This window comes from Scyliorhinus torazame, chromosome 3, assembly GCF_047496885.1.
Source record: "Scyliorhinus torazame isolate Kashiwa2021f chromosome 3, sScyTor2.1, whole genome shotgun sequence".
NCBI lineage: Eukaryota > Metazoa > Chordata > Chondrichthyes > Carcharhiniformes > Scyliorhinidae > Scyliorhinus > Scyliorhinus torazame.
The window spans coordinates 164,492,007-164,508,775 of record NC_092709.1 but is presented as its reverse complement, the minus strand read 5'-3'; the positions used below and the strand labels follow the sequence as shown (position 1 = coordinate 164,508,775).

At 44.0% G+C, this 16,769-nt stretch overlaps 1 protein-coding gene across 5 annotated transcripts in view; it reads left to right on the top strand.

The window, feature by feature from the left end:
• ppargc1a (peroxisome proliferator-activated receptor gamma, coactivator 1 alpha) overlaps positions 1-16,769 on the top strand; it is a 1,145,293-nt gene that overhangs the window by 886,877 nt on the left and 241,647 nt on the right. For 3 of the 5 annotated variants that reach the window (XM_072496491.1, XM_072496492.1, XM_072496496.1), the window contains exon 3: positions 3,817-3,996. In XM_072496491.1, the coding sequence (XP_072352592.1) occupies positions 3,817-3,996 (180 nt within the window). Of the gene's footprint in view, positions 1-633; positions 790-3,816; positions 3,997-16,769 lie in introns of those variants that run through there. The other 2 variants (XM_072496494.1, XM_072496493.1) reach the window with 1 other exon arrangement.

The following is a 16,769-nucleotide window of genomic DNA, read 5'->3' as shown; positions in this document are numbered from 1 at the left end:
CAAGGGCTAAAGACTTTGGGTATTTGTCAAAGAATTATTGGTTAATTCACTTGTGTTGAGACTCTGGGTCAAATGGGACTGGAATGACCGTGTACTAGCCCAGGTGTCATAACACTATAATGAAAAATTTGAAGACAATTAATTTATTAATTTTGATGAATGTATGCACTTAGCATTGCGATAGCTTTGATGTTCATTATGTGTATGACTTATAGGTCAGAAAATGCAGTGCGGGAAAGTGATTCAGAATTGGAGGTGTGCATTGTCTGATCCTTGCAAATGCAATAAAGACCTTTAATTCATATAAAAACAAGAAGAAAACAATTTAAGATATCATAAATAGTATTTACCTCATGTCCTGTATGACTTCTTCCAATATTAAAAAAAATTGCCTTTATCATTTAATTTCTTCAGTTGAGAGAATTCTGATGGAGGTGTAGTTCATAAAGTAGGATTTGACAGCATGGGACTAAAGATTCAAAGGTTGAGTAGTTTAAAGATTGACTGTACTTAGCTGTAGCTCCACCCTCTTGATACGTCATTCATTTTATCATGGAATAGTACCTCTGACTGACAGCCCGAGCTACTTTTAATAACCCTGTCATGTGATACTGAACAGTAGTGTTAGTGTAGTAGTAAGACAGGTGCCTTCAGTTCAATTTCTGTTAAGGGGCCAGCACCCCACACGTGTGCCTGCTGTTTGTGATTGTGGATTTATTGAGATTTTAAGCCACAAGCTGAATGGAGTGGGACAGGTGCAACCAAGACTTTGAGTGGAATGAAACAGAGGTGAGTTGGAGCAAATTCAGTGATCTTTGCATTAGCAATAAGAATGAACTTATCACTTAAAAAATAGAAAATGCTACTTAAAAGCATACTCGCCTAAACCTCAACTATCTTGAACTTGTTTTTACTAATAAATGATTGAGGCAGTGTCAGACAGGCAAGTTGCTTTTATTATCTTCTGTGAGAAAGATTAGCTTTACTGAACCTCTCTTTAAAAAGAAAACTCGCCTTAAAACTTTTGTGTAGCACAACCCTGCAGTATGTTAAGCAGGACAGAACATTTAACTTGGATCTTATCTGTCTCCTTCATTTGCAGTCTCACATCTATGATTTTTCAATGCTGTTAAAAGGTGACACTGACTTTTTTTTTACTGCAATTCTCATTTATGAAACAGCTTGTGTCATAAAGTTCAGATTTAACCTAAAATCTCACTGTCATTTGGTAATCTGGCACTGTGCCATAAACAAATGTGTTAGAGTAAATTAGATAACTTAACACAATGTATGAACCAAAGGTTTGAGTCTAGTTTTTCAGTATTTTCTATGATTTTGATAACCCCAACTGATATCTTTTTTGCACAGTGGTCTCCCTCTAGAACATCTATTTTTAAGCATTAAATCTGAGCCATTCACAGTAGTAGTGCAGAATGGTTGTTTGGAAAGGTGGCTGCCGGTAATGTAAAAATAGGCACCAATATTTTAAATCTGTATCACCCGTATGGGAACAATTCATGATGAAAAAGCAGGAAGATTCACAACTGTTCTTTAGGGTATGCCTGTAGTAAGTTTATTGCTCTGTAAGGGGTTTTATGTGTTCATGTTCAGCTATAGAAATGCTCACATGCCAAGATGATTGCTGCTAACCTTGTGATAATCTTGAGACACAATTGCTAGAAAGAATATATCTTTCCTGTGGCAAAAAACTGTGTAATCATTCATGTGTTTTTGTTTGCTTTTTGTATTCCAGTATTTTTCAGAATGTTTCAGTAGGTTGCTTCATATTCGTGAATGTGAATGAAGCGCATTTATATTGTTGCATGCTTTATATAGTGTGCTCACCAACCATACACACAACATAAATCTTGCATTCCCATTTTTATGGAAGCTGGGAATATCTGCTGACCTCTTGATGCCTCTGAGGTTTTGTTCGTTTATAAGCAGCTGAGTGGTTTTGGCAAAGAATGTGTTTTAGCGTTTGCAAATCTGTTTTCTTCAGTCATGCATTCGTTTTATGAGTGAGCCAGGAGCAGAATAAAGAATTAAGTTTTGAGACACAGAATTATGTTTTGTACTCTCACCAATAAATTCTGTTTTTCCCGGAACTGCAAATAATTAGGAAAATAATTAAGTGCAAGAGCGCATTATTGTGGATTTTATGCATTTTTTAAATGTTCATTTACAGTAACAAGTGATATTAAAGATTATTCTGGAAAATTATTGTTCTATTAACCACTGAAATTCATTAGAGGGCAAAGATGAAGGTGATATTTGACAGAATGCCTTGTTCAGTGGTTTGATTTGCACTTTAAAATTTATCCTATTATATTCTGTGAAGTTAATAACAGATCAACTAAAAATTAATGTAATTGTCTCATAATAGTAAATGTTATAACAGGACATGATCTTGTATCTGAGGCACTCAGTTTTTCTTAGTTTTTCTGTTTGTGTGGGATAGTAATATCTTGTGAAAAGAAGTTTTGTGTAGAACTCCCCCTTGTTGCGATATCTTAAAGTTGTGTTCCAATGACATTATTTATGAATGGGAAGCAGTGGATTGTGGGCAGAACACTGTTCATGATGTCACGGAGTAGACGTATATGATTTCACATCAGAAGTTCTGCGCAAATGATTTTTCTGAGGCTGCATCGATCTAGTGATTTCAAGCTAAAAAACAATGTACAAAATGTGGCACTGAGCATTATTGGGCAATATATAGAAATCCGCTTTTATAGCAATTGTTTGTGAGACAATTATCTAACAAGGGAAACTGAGAAACACAAGGTTATCTGTTTTTATGACATTTAGGATTATGTGGTGATTGAGTAAAAGTTGTACTGATAGATGATTAACAATGTAAAACTGCCAGTTGTTTTACTAGCCGCACAGTAATGTTTGCTCATTATGCCATATAAGGTAAATTTAGTTGTAAAAAATGGTTCAGAATCAGCTGCTCAGTGCAACTAAGTAGATCTGGCAATGAGATATGCGAGCTGCAGATTTCCTCAAAGTTTTTTCCGCATGGTAACTCTGTAATCTTAGGCAGCTATTTAAAAGCCCATTTATGGTATCAATCTGACATTCTCTTAGGTGCCAAAATCAAGCACATGCTTGAGATATTTTGCCATTTAGTTATCAGAGACTGACCTTTGGGGTGAATTTCTGGATATTGACAATGTAAACCCGGGCTAACTTTGACCTCCTACTGCACCATGTATATAGACAGCAAAGCATTTTCAGCGTCATTTAATTGTATGGAGCTGTATCAGATATCTTAGACATTGTTGCAGTAAAAAAATTATTTTTTTCCCCTAAAACTTTTATTTGAACTCCAAATACTTTATTGGTCGTGAGATGTTCTGCAAAGCCAAGTGGCGATAAAACCTGTTTTGCACCTTGGTAGAATATGAGGTCAATCAATCCTTTTGTTAGCAGTCATGGCTTTCTGTTACCTGTTTCATTTCCCCTGTTATCAATGCCATTTTGCACTGAAAATGGAACAGCTTTAAACAACAAGATGGCAAACAATTTGAAGGCAGTACCATATTTTGAAGCTACTCTTTATTATAAATGTTTGAAAAGAAGTTGCCAGTTGTAAGTACCAGAAAATGCAGCAGAGAAAGTCAAATGGGGAGTTAACCTACACTGCTCTTGCATTCTTCTTAACAGTAATCTACTGAGCAACATTGGTTGAAACCTCATTACCAAGGTGCTGAAAATTTTTAGTGAAATTACTATTATAACATACCAAAAATGCAATATTTGTTAGTAAAGCCAAATATCTTAAAGCATGCTCTGTTTTGTTCTCTGTAGTGTGCTGCTTTAGTTGGTGAAGACCAGCCGCTGTATTCAGATCTCCCCGAACTTGATCTTTCTGAGCTTGATGTAAATGATTTGGACACAGAAAATTTTCTGGGTGGACTCAAGTGGTACAGTGACCAATCAGAAATAATTTCTAACCAATGTGGCAATGAATCATCCGACCTCTTTGAGGTAAGCAACTAAAATTCAATCAAAACTTTTATTCCATAAACCTGAGGTTTTCTGTTAAGGTTTAAGCAAGACAGTGCCTAGCAGTTGTAATTATGGTGAAAATGACATTCCTGTAGTCATTACCTTGTAAAGCTGATAGCAATTTCTGCCATCCATACATGCACAATTCAATGCAGAAACCGAATAGTTATTGTCAGTATTTCCCTGCTGTTCCATAAGACACTGAATTCACTGTGGACAGAAACCTTGTAGGGATTGCTGAACTGGTGAGAACTTCCCCTTTCATGTTGCAACATCACTGTTGAACTCGCCCCCTCCCTAGAAATGTTGACCCAAATTTTCTGGTCACCAGATCATTAGAGACTGGATCTATGAGCCAAGATAAACATCAGGACCCAATGGAAGTACTGATGCATGTGGGAATTGCCTGGCAAGTTTCAACTTCCAATGGGCAGTTTCCCTGTTGTCCAGGACCCTCCACAAATACCTCCAACTCCTGAGATAGAGTCAGTTCTGATGTACCTGGCTGGACAGTTACCCAGGAAAAAGTAGACAGAAAAAATCTAATCTAACTACTGGGTAACTGCACAACTGTCCTTCAAGTCACTCATACAGAACTCACTCTACCCTCAACATCCCTGTCTACCCATGACTATACCTTAACGCCCTGACCCAACTACCCTTTCCAACAACACAACCACCTCCTTGATCAGCTGTCTCTCAACCCAACTACCCTTCCGACCCCTTATCACCCACTTGACCTGAGTGGACTACCCTTCTTGACCACGCTGCTCTCCTGACCATTGACCCTTGCAACCAGACCTGACTACCCCTTCTGACCATCTATCATCCACCCACTTGCCCCACTCACCCTTCCCATCTGCTACCTCACCCAACTGCCGCCTGACCCGCCTGCCACCTCACCCACCTACCCACTTACCTCACCCATCTACCTATCCTACTGCCCTACCCATTCACTAACATTCACCCATTCAATAAAATTAACTGGGCATTAATCTTACCATACAAAAACTCATGCCTTAAAAAGGGAGAAGGCCGGGGCATGTCCTGCCTTTCCCCCAACTCTACAGAGCACTGACGAAATTCCCAGAGGGTTGTTGTGCTCTGCATTTCTGGCAAAGCCGGGCTTGGAAGACCCAGCAAAAAGCATTGAAATGGAGGGAATTTCGCGCAGAGTGGCAATCTGAGATGATTGCTACTCCTTGGAAGATCTGGGCTGTTATACCTTGTTGATGAAGTATAGCTGGATTTTGAACGATATACTAAAGCCTTTCTGACTATGGTAAACTAATTTTACATTCGTGCAATATCATATTTTCAAATTATTTCCATAGGGCAGAGTTTTACAGCCCCGTCGCAACCGGCATGGGGTCAGAAAGTGAGGCATACCATTGACCGGCGGGACTGGAAAATCCCACCTGTGGGAGGGTCCATTAAATTCTGCACATAGACTTTTAATAACATTTTAAAAGAACATTTGTTTATATTAATTCCGCTTTTAATGTGTTGCTGTTCCAATCTTTATTTTGCTTTCTGTAAAAATGATAAAATGTGAAAATTAATCAGTACATTTTAGTTCCTGGTTTACTATCTGTAAGATTTCTTCAGGCTGTTTACCCTGTTTGATGAGGTCACTGTTGCTGGATGCCTGGAGCGCTCCTGCCATGGCATCAGATGCAAGTTAATTTGGGAAAGGTGAAATCCATGCCACAAAAATGGTTAGATCTTTGTGGGTAACTTTCTTAGAGGCACTGACTGCAAAATCCAAGCAATTATTCAAAGGATATTCACTTGCAAAAGGAACCTTTTGGGACAATAAAGCTTTTTTCTTCTAACAACTAGAATTGGAAATACTGTGGACAAAATTCAGGTGCATTTTCAACAAATGTTATTAAGTTGACATTGATTGTTTGAAAAAGGGTAGAGAATGTATGAGAATGAGAGCAGTGTGATTTATAGCTGACCTGGTCGTCATGAAAGATGATGAATATAGTCACAGGCTCAAGTGGAACATGAATTGTCTTTCACAGCCACTTACTATGTATGCAGATTTTAAAACATTAATTAATTAAAATCAAATGAATATTTGTTGCAAATTTTGGCTGCGATCCTCTCAAAGAATTTCGAAGTTCGTTTGTGGCGGGTTTTTCAGGGAACTTCCCGCCGGCTCTGCCAGCGAGTTCCCCACTGCTATTCAATGACACTTAGATACTTTTTTAAGCCTGGGGTGTTTCTCACCGGTTTAGCCCACACTTAGGGCGTAATTCTCCGGCCTCGTTATGCCAAACAAAACAAGGCTGGTGAATAACGGGAGATGCCAAAAAATGAGAACCGTGTCAGGCGTTAAACAGTTTGCAATGCAACTAGCCCACTCCCGTTTACAAAATCAGGATCTCGCCGGAGCGTGGCGAGAAACCAATTATCACCACCTAAGCCCTATTTCCATACAATTAATGGGAGCCACCCCTTATACAACGGCCTGCTGTCATTCAGCGGCATCCCCAACAAGTGATCAAATTGGTTCCGATTAGTACTCCTTTTGAAAAATGTGAACCTAGCGGAAGGGCTTCTGTGAGGAGCCAAGAAGGTGAATAGCCATCTTTGCTCACAGACAAAGAGCCTGGGGACGCTGGGTTTGCTGCCCCTGTGCTCAGCAGGGGATGGGGGATCCTTGGCTGCGGGTGGACGACCCCCGCAGGGGTGTGCTGCCATGGCGTGGTGAGGGAGAGGCACTGAGGGGTAACCGGGGGACAACCACTCCTGGCACCACTATGCCAACACCTGGATCATGTGACCCTTTCCGGGGGCAACCCTTGCCCCGTCCTTCTGGCCCACCTCCACTGACTGCCTTGGCCTCTGGCCGTGCGGCTGAATGCTTTTGTGAATAGGGAATTGGCAATCATTGTTACGTGAGCAGTTCACACAACCTAACTTAAAAAGTTGATTCCCCTGGGAAGGCGGGCCATGTACCATGTGGCAATCATTGCCTGGCATCCCAACACACCTTGATGCATGGACACTGTGCCTGAACACTGCGGCCAACATCCGAACACCCAGGGGATGGGACACAGCTCCGGAGACATGTCCATGGCTGGAGGGTGGGTGGGTGCCATGGGGAGGGGAAGATGCCTGAAGAGATAGGCCAAGGGTTCAGAGGTCAGCCCACATTGCGGAAGAAAGTGACAGAGGCATCATAATGGTTGTGCACAAGGATGTTTAATGCGTAATACAATTCCCTACTCTCCCGATGATGCTGCCCCCCTCACCATCCCAACCCCCACCCCATCACCCCTCCTCACCCCCTCAACCCCTACCAAACCTCCCCACCCTCTCCCCTCCTCCCTCGGTGCCTTCACTGATCCTCGATGTGCTTGGCCTTCCTAACTCTACTACTACGTCTAGGTGTGTCACAAGGATGCACATCAGAGGAGGAGACAGCCAGCTGCTTACCTTGTCCCGGGGCCTTCGATGCCCATGGTAGGCATCCACTGGGGGCTCTGAGGCTGGAGGGCCCCAGCATACTTGTCGGTGTCACACGCAGAGCCGTGCCTCCCTGTCCCGTGTGCTGATTGTGAGACGTGACCTCATCAGAGGGATGGAACTCGGGGGAGCTGATGCCGCCATCCCTACTCCATGGGATAGGTCCAGGTTTTCACTCAACGGCCCCTGATGGAAGGAGTCCCAGAGGCTATGGCTGACTCTGCCAGCTCTGATGGTTCCCCATGGTCTGCAGCATCGTGTCGACGCGCTCGGCAATGCTCGTCAGTGACTGGAAATTCTCTACAGCGTCTCAGCAATGCCTGCCTGCAACTGGGACAAGCTCTGCAGTGCCTCAGCCATTCCCATCTGGGGGCGGGACATTTCCCACTGAGCCTTATCAAGGTCAGCCTGGTACTGGGTGATATCCCTCAGTGAGGCAGACATTCTGTTGAGACCCTCAGCCAAGGCCATCCGACTGCACAACGCCTTGGACACCTTCACGAATGGTGACAATGTTGTGTGCCAGCTCTCCACTGCGGTAGCCACCCTTGCAGTGTTGGCAGCAGTGCCACGCATTGCCAGCGACAGCTTCAGCACCCATAGCCTCTGGGACTCCTTCCATCAGCATGGATCTGCTGGAGTGTTGTTGATATCTCCCTCTGAATGTCCTGGCCGCACACTAACGTCTCCATTAGCTCCGGGAATACCTCTTCCACAGGCTCAGCATCAGGCTGGGACCCAGCTGGGTCCTGGAATCCAGCAGACTCCGACTGCTGTCTTGCCTGGGGGTTCCTGCCTCCACTTGATGTGCATTAGCAGCTGTGTGGTGCTCACCTGATTGTGCCCCAAAATCCTGACCACTAACATTTCCCACCGATGTGCGTGTATCTGCGCTGGTGGACGGTGGGGATGACAGCTGTGGCACCTCGATTGTGTCTTCCTCGGAGCCCCCCTCCGAGGTGTTCTCCTGGGAGGCTGGAGAGATGGCCACCCGGGATGGGCCAGCGCCATTGGCATGTGGACCTGTGGGAGAATGGACATGTGATCAGTGGGAGGGATGGGTCAGTTGTTACTCACAAACATGGTTCACAGTGGTTGGGGGGGGGTGGGTGAAGGGCGGGATGGAGGCATGGAGAGTTAAAGGGGTGGATGCTCGCGTAGGGTGGAAAGGTCTCGGGGGAGGGGGATGAGGCAGTATGGGAGGGTGTTGGTGTTGACTCAGTCGTGCTGCCAGCTACAGGTCGCTGACCTTTTTCCGGCACTGGAGGCCAGACCTTCTGGTCACACTCCTGGCGCCCACAGCTGCCCTATGACTGACCCTTTGGGACCCTTGGGGGAACAGGACATCCCTCCTGGCCTCCACAGCATCCACGAATCTGGCCAAATCTGCATCCGCAAATCTTGGGGCCGGTGTCCTGGGCACCATTGTTGCGAGCTGGCTGAGGTTGGCTGTGTACCGGCGAATCGGCTGGCGAGCCTTTATTTGCAGTGAGAAGCCCATGGGGCATTATTAATTGGACCAATTAACGTTGACTAGAGTTGCTGGCCTCGCTGGGTCGAGCGCTGGGAAGCTCGCAGAAGCTCCCGCTCGCGGAAGTTCCCGCTCGCTACCACACTCAGTAATCTTTCCGGAGAATCCTGTCCTTAGAATTTTTTCTTGCACTGGTTGTACTGGGGAGCTGAACTCAGAGATCAGGCCGCCATTTTGAAAGGGTGCTCCGATTTCTAAATGAGCGTGTGGGTCACCGACAACCCCACCCATGAACAATGTCACCACCCACACATGTCGGCACTGCCCCAAAACCCGCGTGAGGGGTCCCACTATGGAGTCCCTGAGGGTCTCCATCTTCAGGCCCCCCACAAGCCTCCTGCCAGGACCCCCACCAATCATTGCCCCCTCAGCATCCAGGATGCCCCAACCTATCTGTCCTGCACACCCCCATTCTTCAAACCCCACTCTCCACCCTCCTTTATGGGCATGGTCCCCTTGGGCCCTGACCCCTGGCAGTGCCACCTTGGCACCTGGCCACCCTTGCATTGGCACCCTGGCAGTGCGCCTGCCTGCTTGGCAGTGACACCCTGGCACCTTGGCAGTGTCAGGGTGGCAGTGCCAAGGTGCCATCTGGGTGGTGCCAAAGTGCTCACATTCCAGGGAAGGGCCAGGGGGCCACCCTGCACTGACCCTGACCACCCTGGGGCCTCCTATGGCCTGGGACACCCCCCCGGGTGAAGTTCCACCTGGTCCACATTCTTGTGGACCAGCACTGATCAGCACCCAGCTGCAGTCTCCCTGGGGAGGCCGGAGAATCAAGGAAGGCCGGTGTATCCAGGGTAGGGAGGCCTTAAGTAGGTTCACGGCCTATTTCATTTTGTCCCACCCCTTTTGGGCAGAGTTCTGAATACAACGTCGGCTGAGACTTGGGTAAATCCCGGAGGCTGCCTAGAAGCCCGTGAAAGGGCTCTCCCGAGATTCTCCTTCATGTTGTGCTCTTGCTCAAGTGCAAGGCGACAGAGAATCACGCCCCAAGTCACTGAATGTATTCAAGAAAGAGATAGATAATTTTTTAGATTTTAATGGCATCAAATCGTATGGGGAGAAAGCGGGAATATGACATTGATCATATTGAATGGCGGAGCAAGCTCGAAGGGCCGAATGGCCTACTCTTGCTGCTAATTTCTATGTTTCTAAAACATGTCACAGCAAATAGATTATGGTGTATAAGGACTGATGTATGCTGCACAATATTTTGTAAAGCTGTGTAAGACTACACTGAGAAAACATATTATGTATGGATAATTTTACCTATGAAAAGTATTAGAACATTAAAATACAGTTCAACGAAAGTTAGAAAGATGCCAGATGTGAGGACATATTCAAAATTGATTATGTCCACTGTACTGCTCAAGCGTCTTTGTCCTTTCTGCTGCTGCAGTCCACCCCAGATATTGCCCCATAATATTGCATTTTATCTCAAATCTGTATCCCAGGACTTGTAAAGTTGATCCCCATTCATGAGATCCTACCACTTTCTAACTTAATTCCCAACCAATGTAGGTTCCTACCACTTAAGATAGCAGCAGATCGAGAAAGTTTGGAAAAAATAATCATTACATTCGTAAAGGTAAGTGGTAGATACAGGCTTGTACTCAATCGCAAGAAAATGTAAACTACTGTAATGACAAAGAAGAAGGACATTCATGTATGCAACATCACAATAAATGGAAGCAAGTTAGAACAGGGCAATCAATTCAATTATCTAGAAAGCGCAGTAACATCCAGGGATACATTGATATATCTTCAGTGTGCCCAGTGGTGCAACCTACTGTAAGATGGCCTTCTAATTGGCTATCTCCCCACTTCCCAGCCTATTAAGGTCAATGCAAGCTACTGGGGCCGTAAACCCAATCAGAGAGCCTGCAATGTCAGGCTGGAAGCCCCATTGGAAGAGCAGGGTGCCACCAAGACAGACAGAGTGCTTGGGGGCACCTCAATGGAGGGGTTCCTGCCTGTCTCTAAGCGCTCAATAAATTAGGCCCTAACCAGAATAGCTATTGGTTTGGAGGGGGAAACCCCTTTCCAGGATTACTAATGAACGTAGTTTCTGCCTTTCATTTCTGCAGCTCCATCATTGGAATACGGAGCATCCAGCACTGATTACCACCTCACCTGCTGCTGCAAGGTCACCTTGAGCTGTCAACTGCTGCTCATGGTGAGGGCCTGCTCTGACAGTGGCAAAATACAGGCATCAGCATGAAATTACCCTTTATTGCCCGAATTGGCAGACTGACTCTGTGGAGCAGACAGCAAACATGGTTCCTAATACTGCTCTGAGAAAGTTCTTGGGAAGTGGAATGTGTTGAGGAGACATCCCAACATGGATCCTCAAGCCCTCCTCATCTTGCCTCCAAGCCCATTTCCAATGGGCTGGCAAACTCCAGCCCATTATTACAATGGGGGACGACCAACATTATGGATGCTGTAGTTCATGGAACCTTAGGAGTTCCTGAACTCCCTTCTGAGCATTCTCTTGGGTGTACTAGTGTGGTAGTCGGTATTAGGGGTATTACGGTACCTAGGTTGAGGCTGTAAGATCATTGGTGTGGGAGGTACCTAAGAGAGAAAGATCATTGATGAAGCCTGCCTGCTGGTTCCGCCCAGTAAGGCGGCGTATAAGAGTCTGTGTCTCCCTACCATCTGCATTCTATACCTGCGCTGCTGGGGGAAACATCCAGTCCAATAAAGCCTTCAATTGTCATCCAATCTCGCTTCTGGAGTCATTGATCGAGCATCAACTAGTTCAATAGCTCTCTTCAAAGAGACTGTAAGCTCCGCCAACAGCGCACCCTTAACATCTCCGAAAGGGATGGATCAAACTCGCAATGCTCAGCCAGCCACGGAGTCAAGTTAAAAAGTCCATACTTGCCTCCCCTGGAGTCCGCACAGTAGTATTGAATCAGTACTGCTGCATAATCACAGATGGTTTTGCGTCCTAATGGTTAGGTACCAAGTCCACCGATTCGCCAAAAACCTTTGAATCCAGAGTAGCCAGGTACGTGAGGCTTTTAATTATGCTGAAGTTTGAGGTCCTGCAGGCAGTCAGGAAGATTATCTTCTGTTGGTCCTTTCCAAAGATGCTATTAGCCTGGAAAAAGCACCTAATTTGCTCAGCATATAGGGCCCAATCTTCCAGGCCTGCATCGAAGGTCTCTAGCTTCCTAAAGAATAGCATGCTTCAAAAGCCTGTCCAACATATTGCTGCACGGCAATCGGAATCACAGTTTTTTTACCTCGCCGCCAGTAAAAAGACCCAGGAGGACGAGTAGTCAGGTGAATACTGGTTATTCACGGTCAAACAAATCTGCCCTAATGCGGTAAATAAACATGCAGTATTCGCCTCATTTGGGTCTACCAATATGTCAGCCCCTGTCTGGGCCGGCCTTTATACAAAATAATTATGAGCTCCAGCTGGGCGGGCCTCCGCCCATTAGTGGGGAAGCTCATATTCCACAAGCCCCATGAGAAGATCAATTAGGGTATCCCTGTGGGCCTCGTGGGGGCCGTTACATGGATAATGATATAGGGGTGATTTTCAGTCACACATATTCCAATTCATCCCTGTTAGTTGGGAATGTGGTTGAAACAAAACAATTTTAAAAAAAATTAATTTAGAGTACCCAATTCTTTTTTTCGAAATAAGGAGCAGTCCACCTATCCTGCATATCTTTGAATTGTGGGAGTGAGACCCACGTAAACACGGGGAGAATGTGCAAACCACTGCGCCTCCATGCCACCCGAAACTAAACAAAACTGTCAGCTTGTTCCTGTCAGTATCTGGAAACCTACCATTTCGGTGGAGACTTCTAAGCAGGTCATTCAGATTATTTCAAAACAGTTACAAGCCTCGTTAGGTTATGCAAATCAGTGTCCTATGGCAGAGACAGTGTAGCCAATAATCCCTAAAGGGGTAGCAGCAGACTTCAGCTTTTGAAGCAATTTTTGTGGTGTAACATTGAGCATTCATGCTCCCTGTGACTTTACAAAATTTGACCCCTCCTCAGCCTGATTCTCCTTAGCCCCTTCCCCACATTAACCAGCTGGACTCTGCTGTGGAGTCGTTGGATTTCTTATCTCCTCGAATTAGAACATCTTCCAAAGGGGGCCATTCCAAATGAGCCTCAATCATGCAAATGTTGCAGACTTCTGACCACCTGAACAGAGCAGACACTGGGCTCACTCCACCCACTTTTCAGCCAATTGATGTGGTTGCTTTAAAATTCACCCAATTGCATGAATTTTAATTTTGTCCAGCTCCAGAATCATCAAAAGGGAAATATTATCATCCAACTTGATATACTATCTAAATACATTGTAAATTCAGTTCCTGTCCAATGCTAAATTAGTTGCGTACAGCTGTTATACAATTTGAGGTGCTTTTATTGGAGCATGTGCCCCTGGACTAGGAAGAAGAAAATTTAACCTGCGCTTCCACTCTTCATTGCTTCTCAGTGACCCTTGCTGCAAAGTATGAATATGTATTTACGTCAGATTAGGAAAGGGTCAGACTTGGCTGTGAAACAGGCCATGGTAAATTCACCGAAAATTACTCACTGCCTAAGCCCAAGTATGCAGCTTGGCCCTTTTGGCAATGCACTGAAATACTGCCTTCACCCATGGACCATGCGCCAGAAAGACTCAGTGCCTTCAGGGAAAATTGGCTAATTATAGCATTCCAGCTCTCCTGAACATGCAATATCTAGATGCACACAGATAAAAATGCCCTATAATTAGCATAACTTCCCAATAGTTGTCCATTATCAGGCATTAACAGAGTTAAAGGGATGCTTGACCGACAACAGTAAAGCTTAAATGCTTCCTACAGCTGACTTGAATAATATATCATGTTGCCACCTTTAAATCCTTCAAGCTTTTTATTTAAATATTAATGCATACAAAATTAATAGTGGAGGTTTTCAGTTCAGGTATTTTATTATGTTTGGAGTGGTTTTAGTTATGTCAGTGAGTGTAAACTGCAACCTCCATTGGAAGGTACATTATATGGTCAGCAGCAGATTGTTGCGGGATTTTTTGTTGCTCACTAACTTTTATATGTTGGATTTGATGGTAAGTTTGTTAAGTTATGCAGATTTTTACAACCCTGCTGTTGTAATTGCAAGGTGGCCTGAGCTACATAATGCAATGACATCGTGATTATACTCTATTTGGAAATGGTATGCCTCAAATCTAGGATTCCACATCTGGTAAATCCTTGATCTTAGCCAAAACAGATTGTTTATTTCAAATAGGAGCTAGGACATTCTGAATATTCAGTTCAGGTTAGTTGCACAAAACTCTATCTGGATGAACACAGAGTGCAATGATATGGCCTGAGAACAGTGGAAATTAGTAAATGAAAGCTATCTCAATAACATGGTTAATGTCCCAAATAGGTCACAGGATAATTGGAAACCTTAAAATGGTTCGATACTTTGAGAGAAATACTCAAACTTAAATTTTATGTAGACCCAAATTATGTTTATTATAAGCTCTTTTTCTGTTCGATACTGTGAAATAAAATGTAATATCACTGCAAAATGAATCATTCGGCACAAGATCACTGCAGCATGATTCATGTGGGCCAGTAACACAATATCAGAGCCTGTTCTTTAATAGAATGCCAAATTCTGTTACGGATTGTAAGATTCTGAAAACAAATCAAATCAGTAAGTGCTTTAAAAGCTGTATGTGTAATTTAGGTTGTAATATTTTTCAGATTGTATTTTTTACACATAGCTTGACTGACTATTATTGCTATATAATGTGAAAATTATATTACCTTCTTACATGAAATCAATGTATTTTTAACCCAGTGAGTTTCAGACTCTTTTCTCAATTTTACTGTTGAAAGGAAATGTTCCAGGAATTAAATAAGAAAAATAGGATTGTGAATTTAATTTTAGAGTACCATCCCTTCCCTAACCACCATTAATGTTTACCGATCCTGATGGCGGTGGTGTAGTGCTAATGTTACCAGCCTAGTAATCCTCAGGCCCAACCTTATGCTCTGGGAGCATAAATTCGAATCCCACCACAGCAGCTGATAACATTTAAATTGCCATAAAATCCTATCTATTTCACCAGTACCCTTTTAGGGAAGGTAGTCTGCAGTTTTGGTCTGGCCTATGCAATGTGGTTCACTCTTAAAGCCACTCAATTGTATCAAGCCGCGACAAAGCAGTCAAAAAGTTTGAAACAGGACGGATCACCTGGCATCAACCCAGGCACTGGAAATGACAACAGCAAACCTAGCCCTTGTCACCACTTCCTTACTGATCTTTTATCACTGAGCACTTAGAAACCAGTGGCAGGATTGGACAGAGTCAGCATTGATTTATGAAGGGGAAATCATGTTTGACAAATCTACTGGAATTCTTCGAGGATGTAACGAGTCAGTGGATGTGGTATATTTGGACTTTCAGAAGGCTTTTGACAAAGTCCAGCTTAAAGTCCAGCATGTAAAATTAAAGCACATGGAATACAGGGTAGGGTATTGTGATGGATAGAAAAGTGGTTGGCAGACAGGAAACAAGGAGTAGGAATTAACAAGTCTTTTTCAAATTGGTAGGCAGTGACTAGTGGAGTACCGCAGGGATCGATGCTAAGATCCCAGTTATTCACAATATGTATTACTGATTTAGATGAGGGAACAAAATGTAATAGCTCCAAATTTGCAAATGACAGCAAGTTGGATGTGAGGGTGAGCTGCAAGGTGGATACAGAGATCCTTCAGCTTTGACAAAGAGTCATTGGACTCGAAACGTTAGCTCTTTTCTCTCCCTACAGATGCTGCCAGACCTGCTGAGATTTTCCAGCATTTTCTTTTTGGTTTCAGATTCCAGCATCCGCAATAATTTGCTTTTATCCTTCAGTATGATTTGGACAAGTTGAATGAGTGGGCATATGAATGGCAGATGCAGTATAATTTGGAGAAATGCGAGGTTATCCACTTTGGTGGCAAAAATGAGAAGGCAGACTATTATCTGAATGACCATAAATTAGGAGAGGGGAATATGCAATGAGCCCTGGGTGTCCTCATACAGCAGTCACTGAAGATAAGCATGCAGGTACAGCAGGCGGCAAAGAAGGCAAATGATATGCAGGCCTTCATTACAAAAGGATTCGAGTATAGGAAAAGGAATGTCTTGCTGCAATTTTGCAGGGCCTTGGTGAAGTCGCACCTGGAATATTTTGTGCAGTTTTGGTCTCCTTATCTGAGGAAGGATGTTTTTTCTCTAAAGGGAGTGCAGCAAAGGTTTACCAGACTGATTCCTGAGATGGCGGGACTGACATGTGAGGAGAGATTGAATCGGTTAGGATTGTATTCACTGGAGTTCGTAAGGGGGGAATCTCATGAAAACCTATAAAATTCTAACAGGACTAGACAGAGCTTATGCAGAAAGGATGTTCCCGAACCAGGGGTCACAGTCTGAGGATACGGGGTAGACCATTTAGGACAGAGATAAGGAGACATTTCTTCATCGAGAGTGGTTAACTTGAAGAATTCGTTACCACAGGAAGTAGTTGATGCCAAAATACTGCATGTTTTCAAGAAGCAGTTAGATAGAGCACTTAGAATGAAGGAGGTCAAAGGATATTGGGGAAAGCGGGATTAGTCTATTGAGTTGGATGATCAGCCATGATTATAATGAATGTCGGAGCCGGCTCAAAAGGCCAAATGGCCTCCTCCTCCTATTTTTTATGATTCTATGATCTG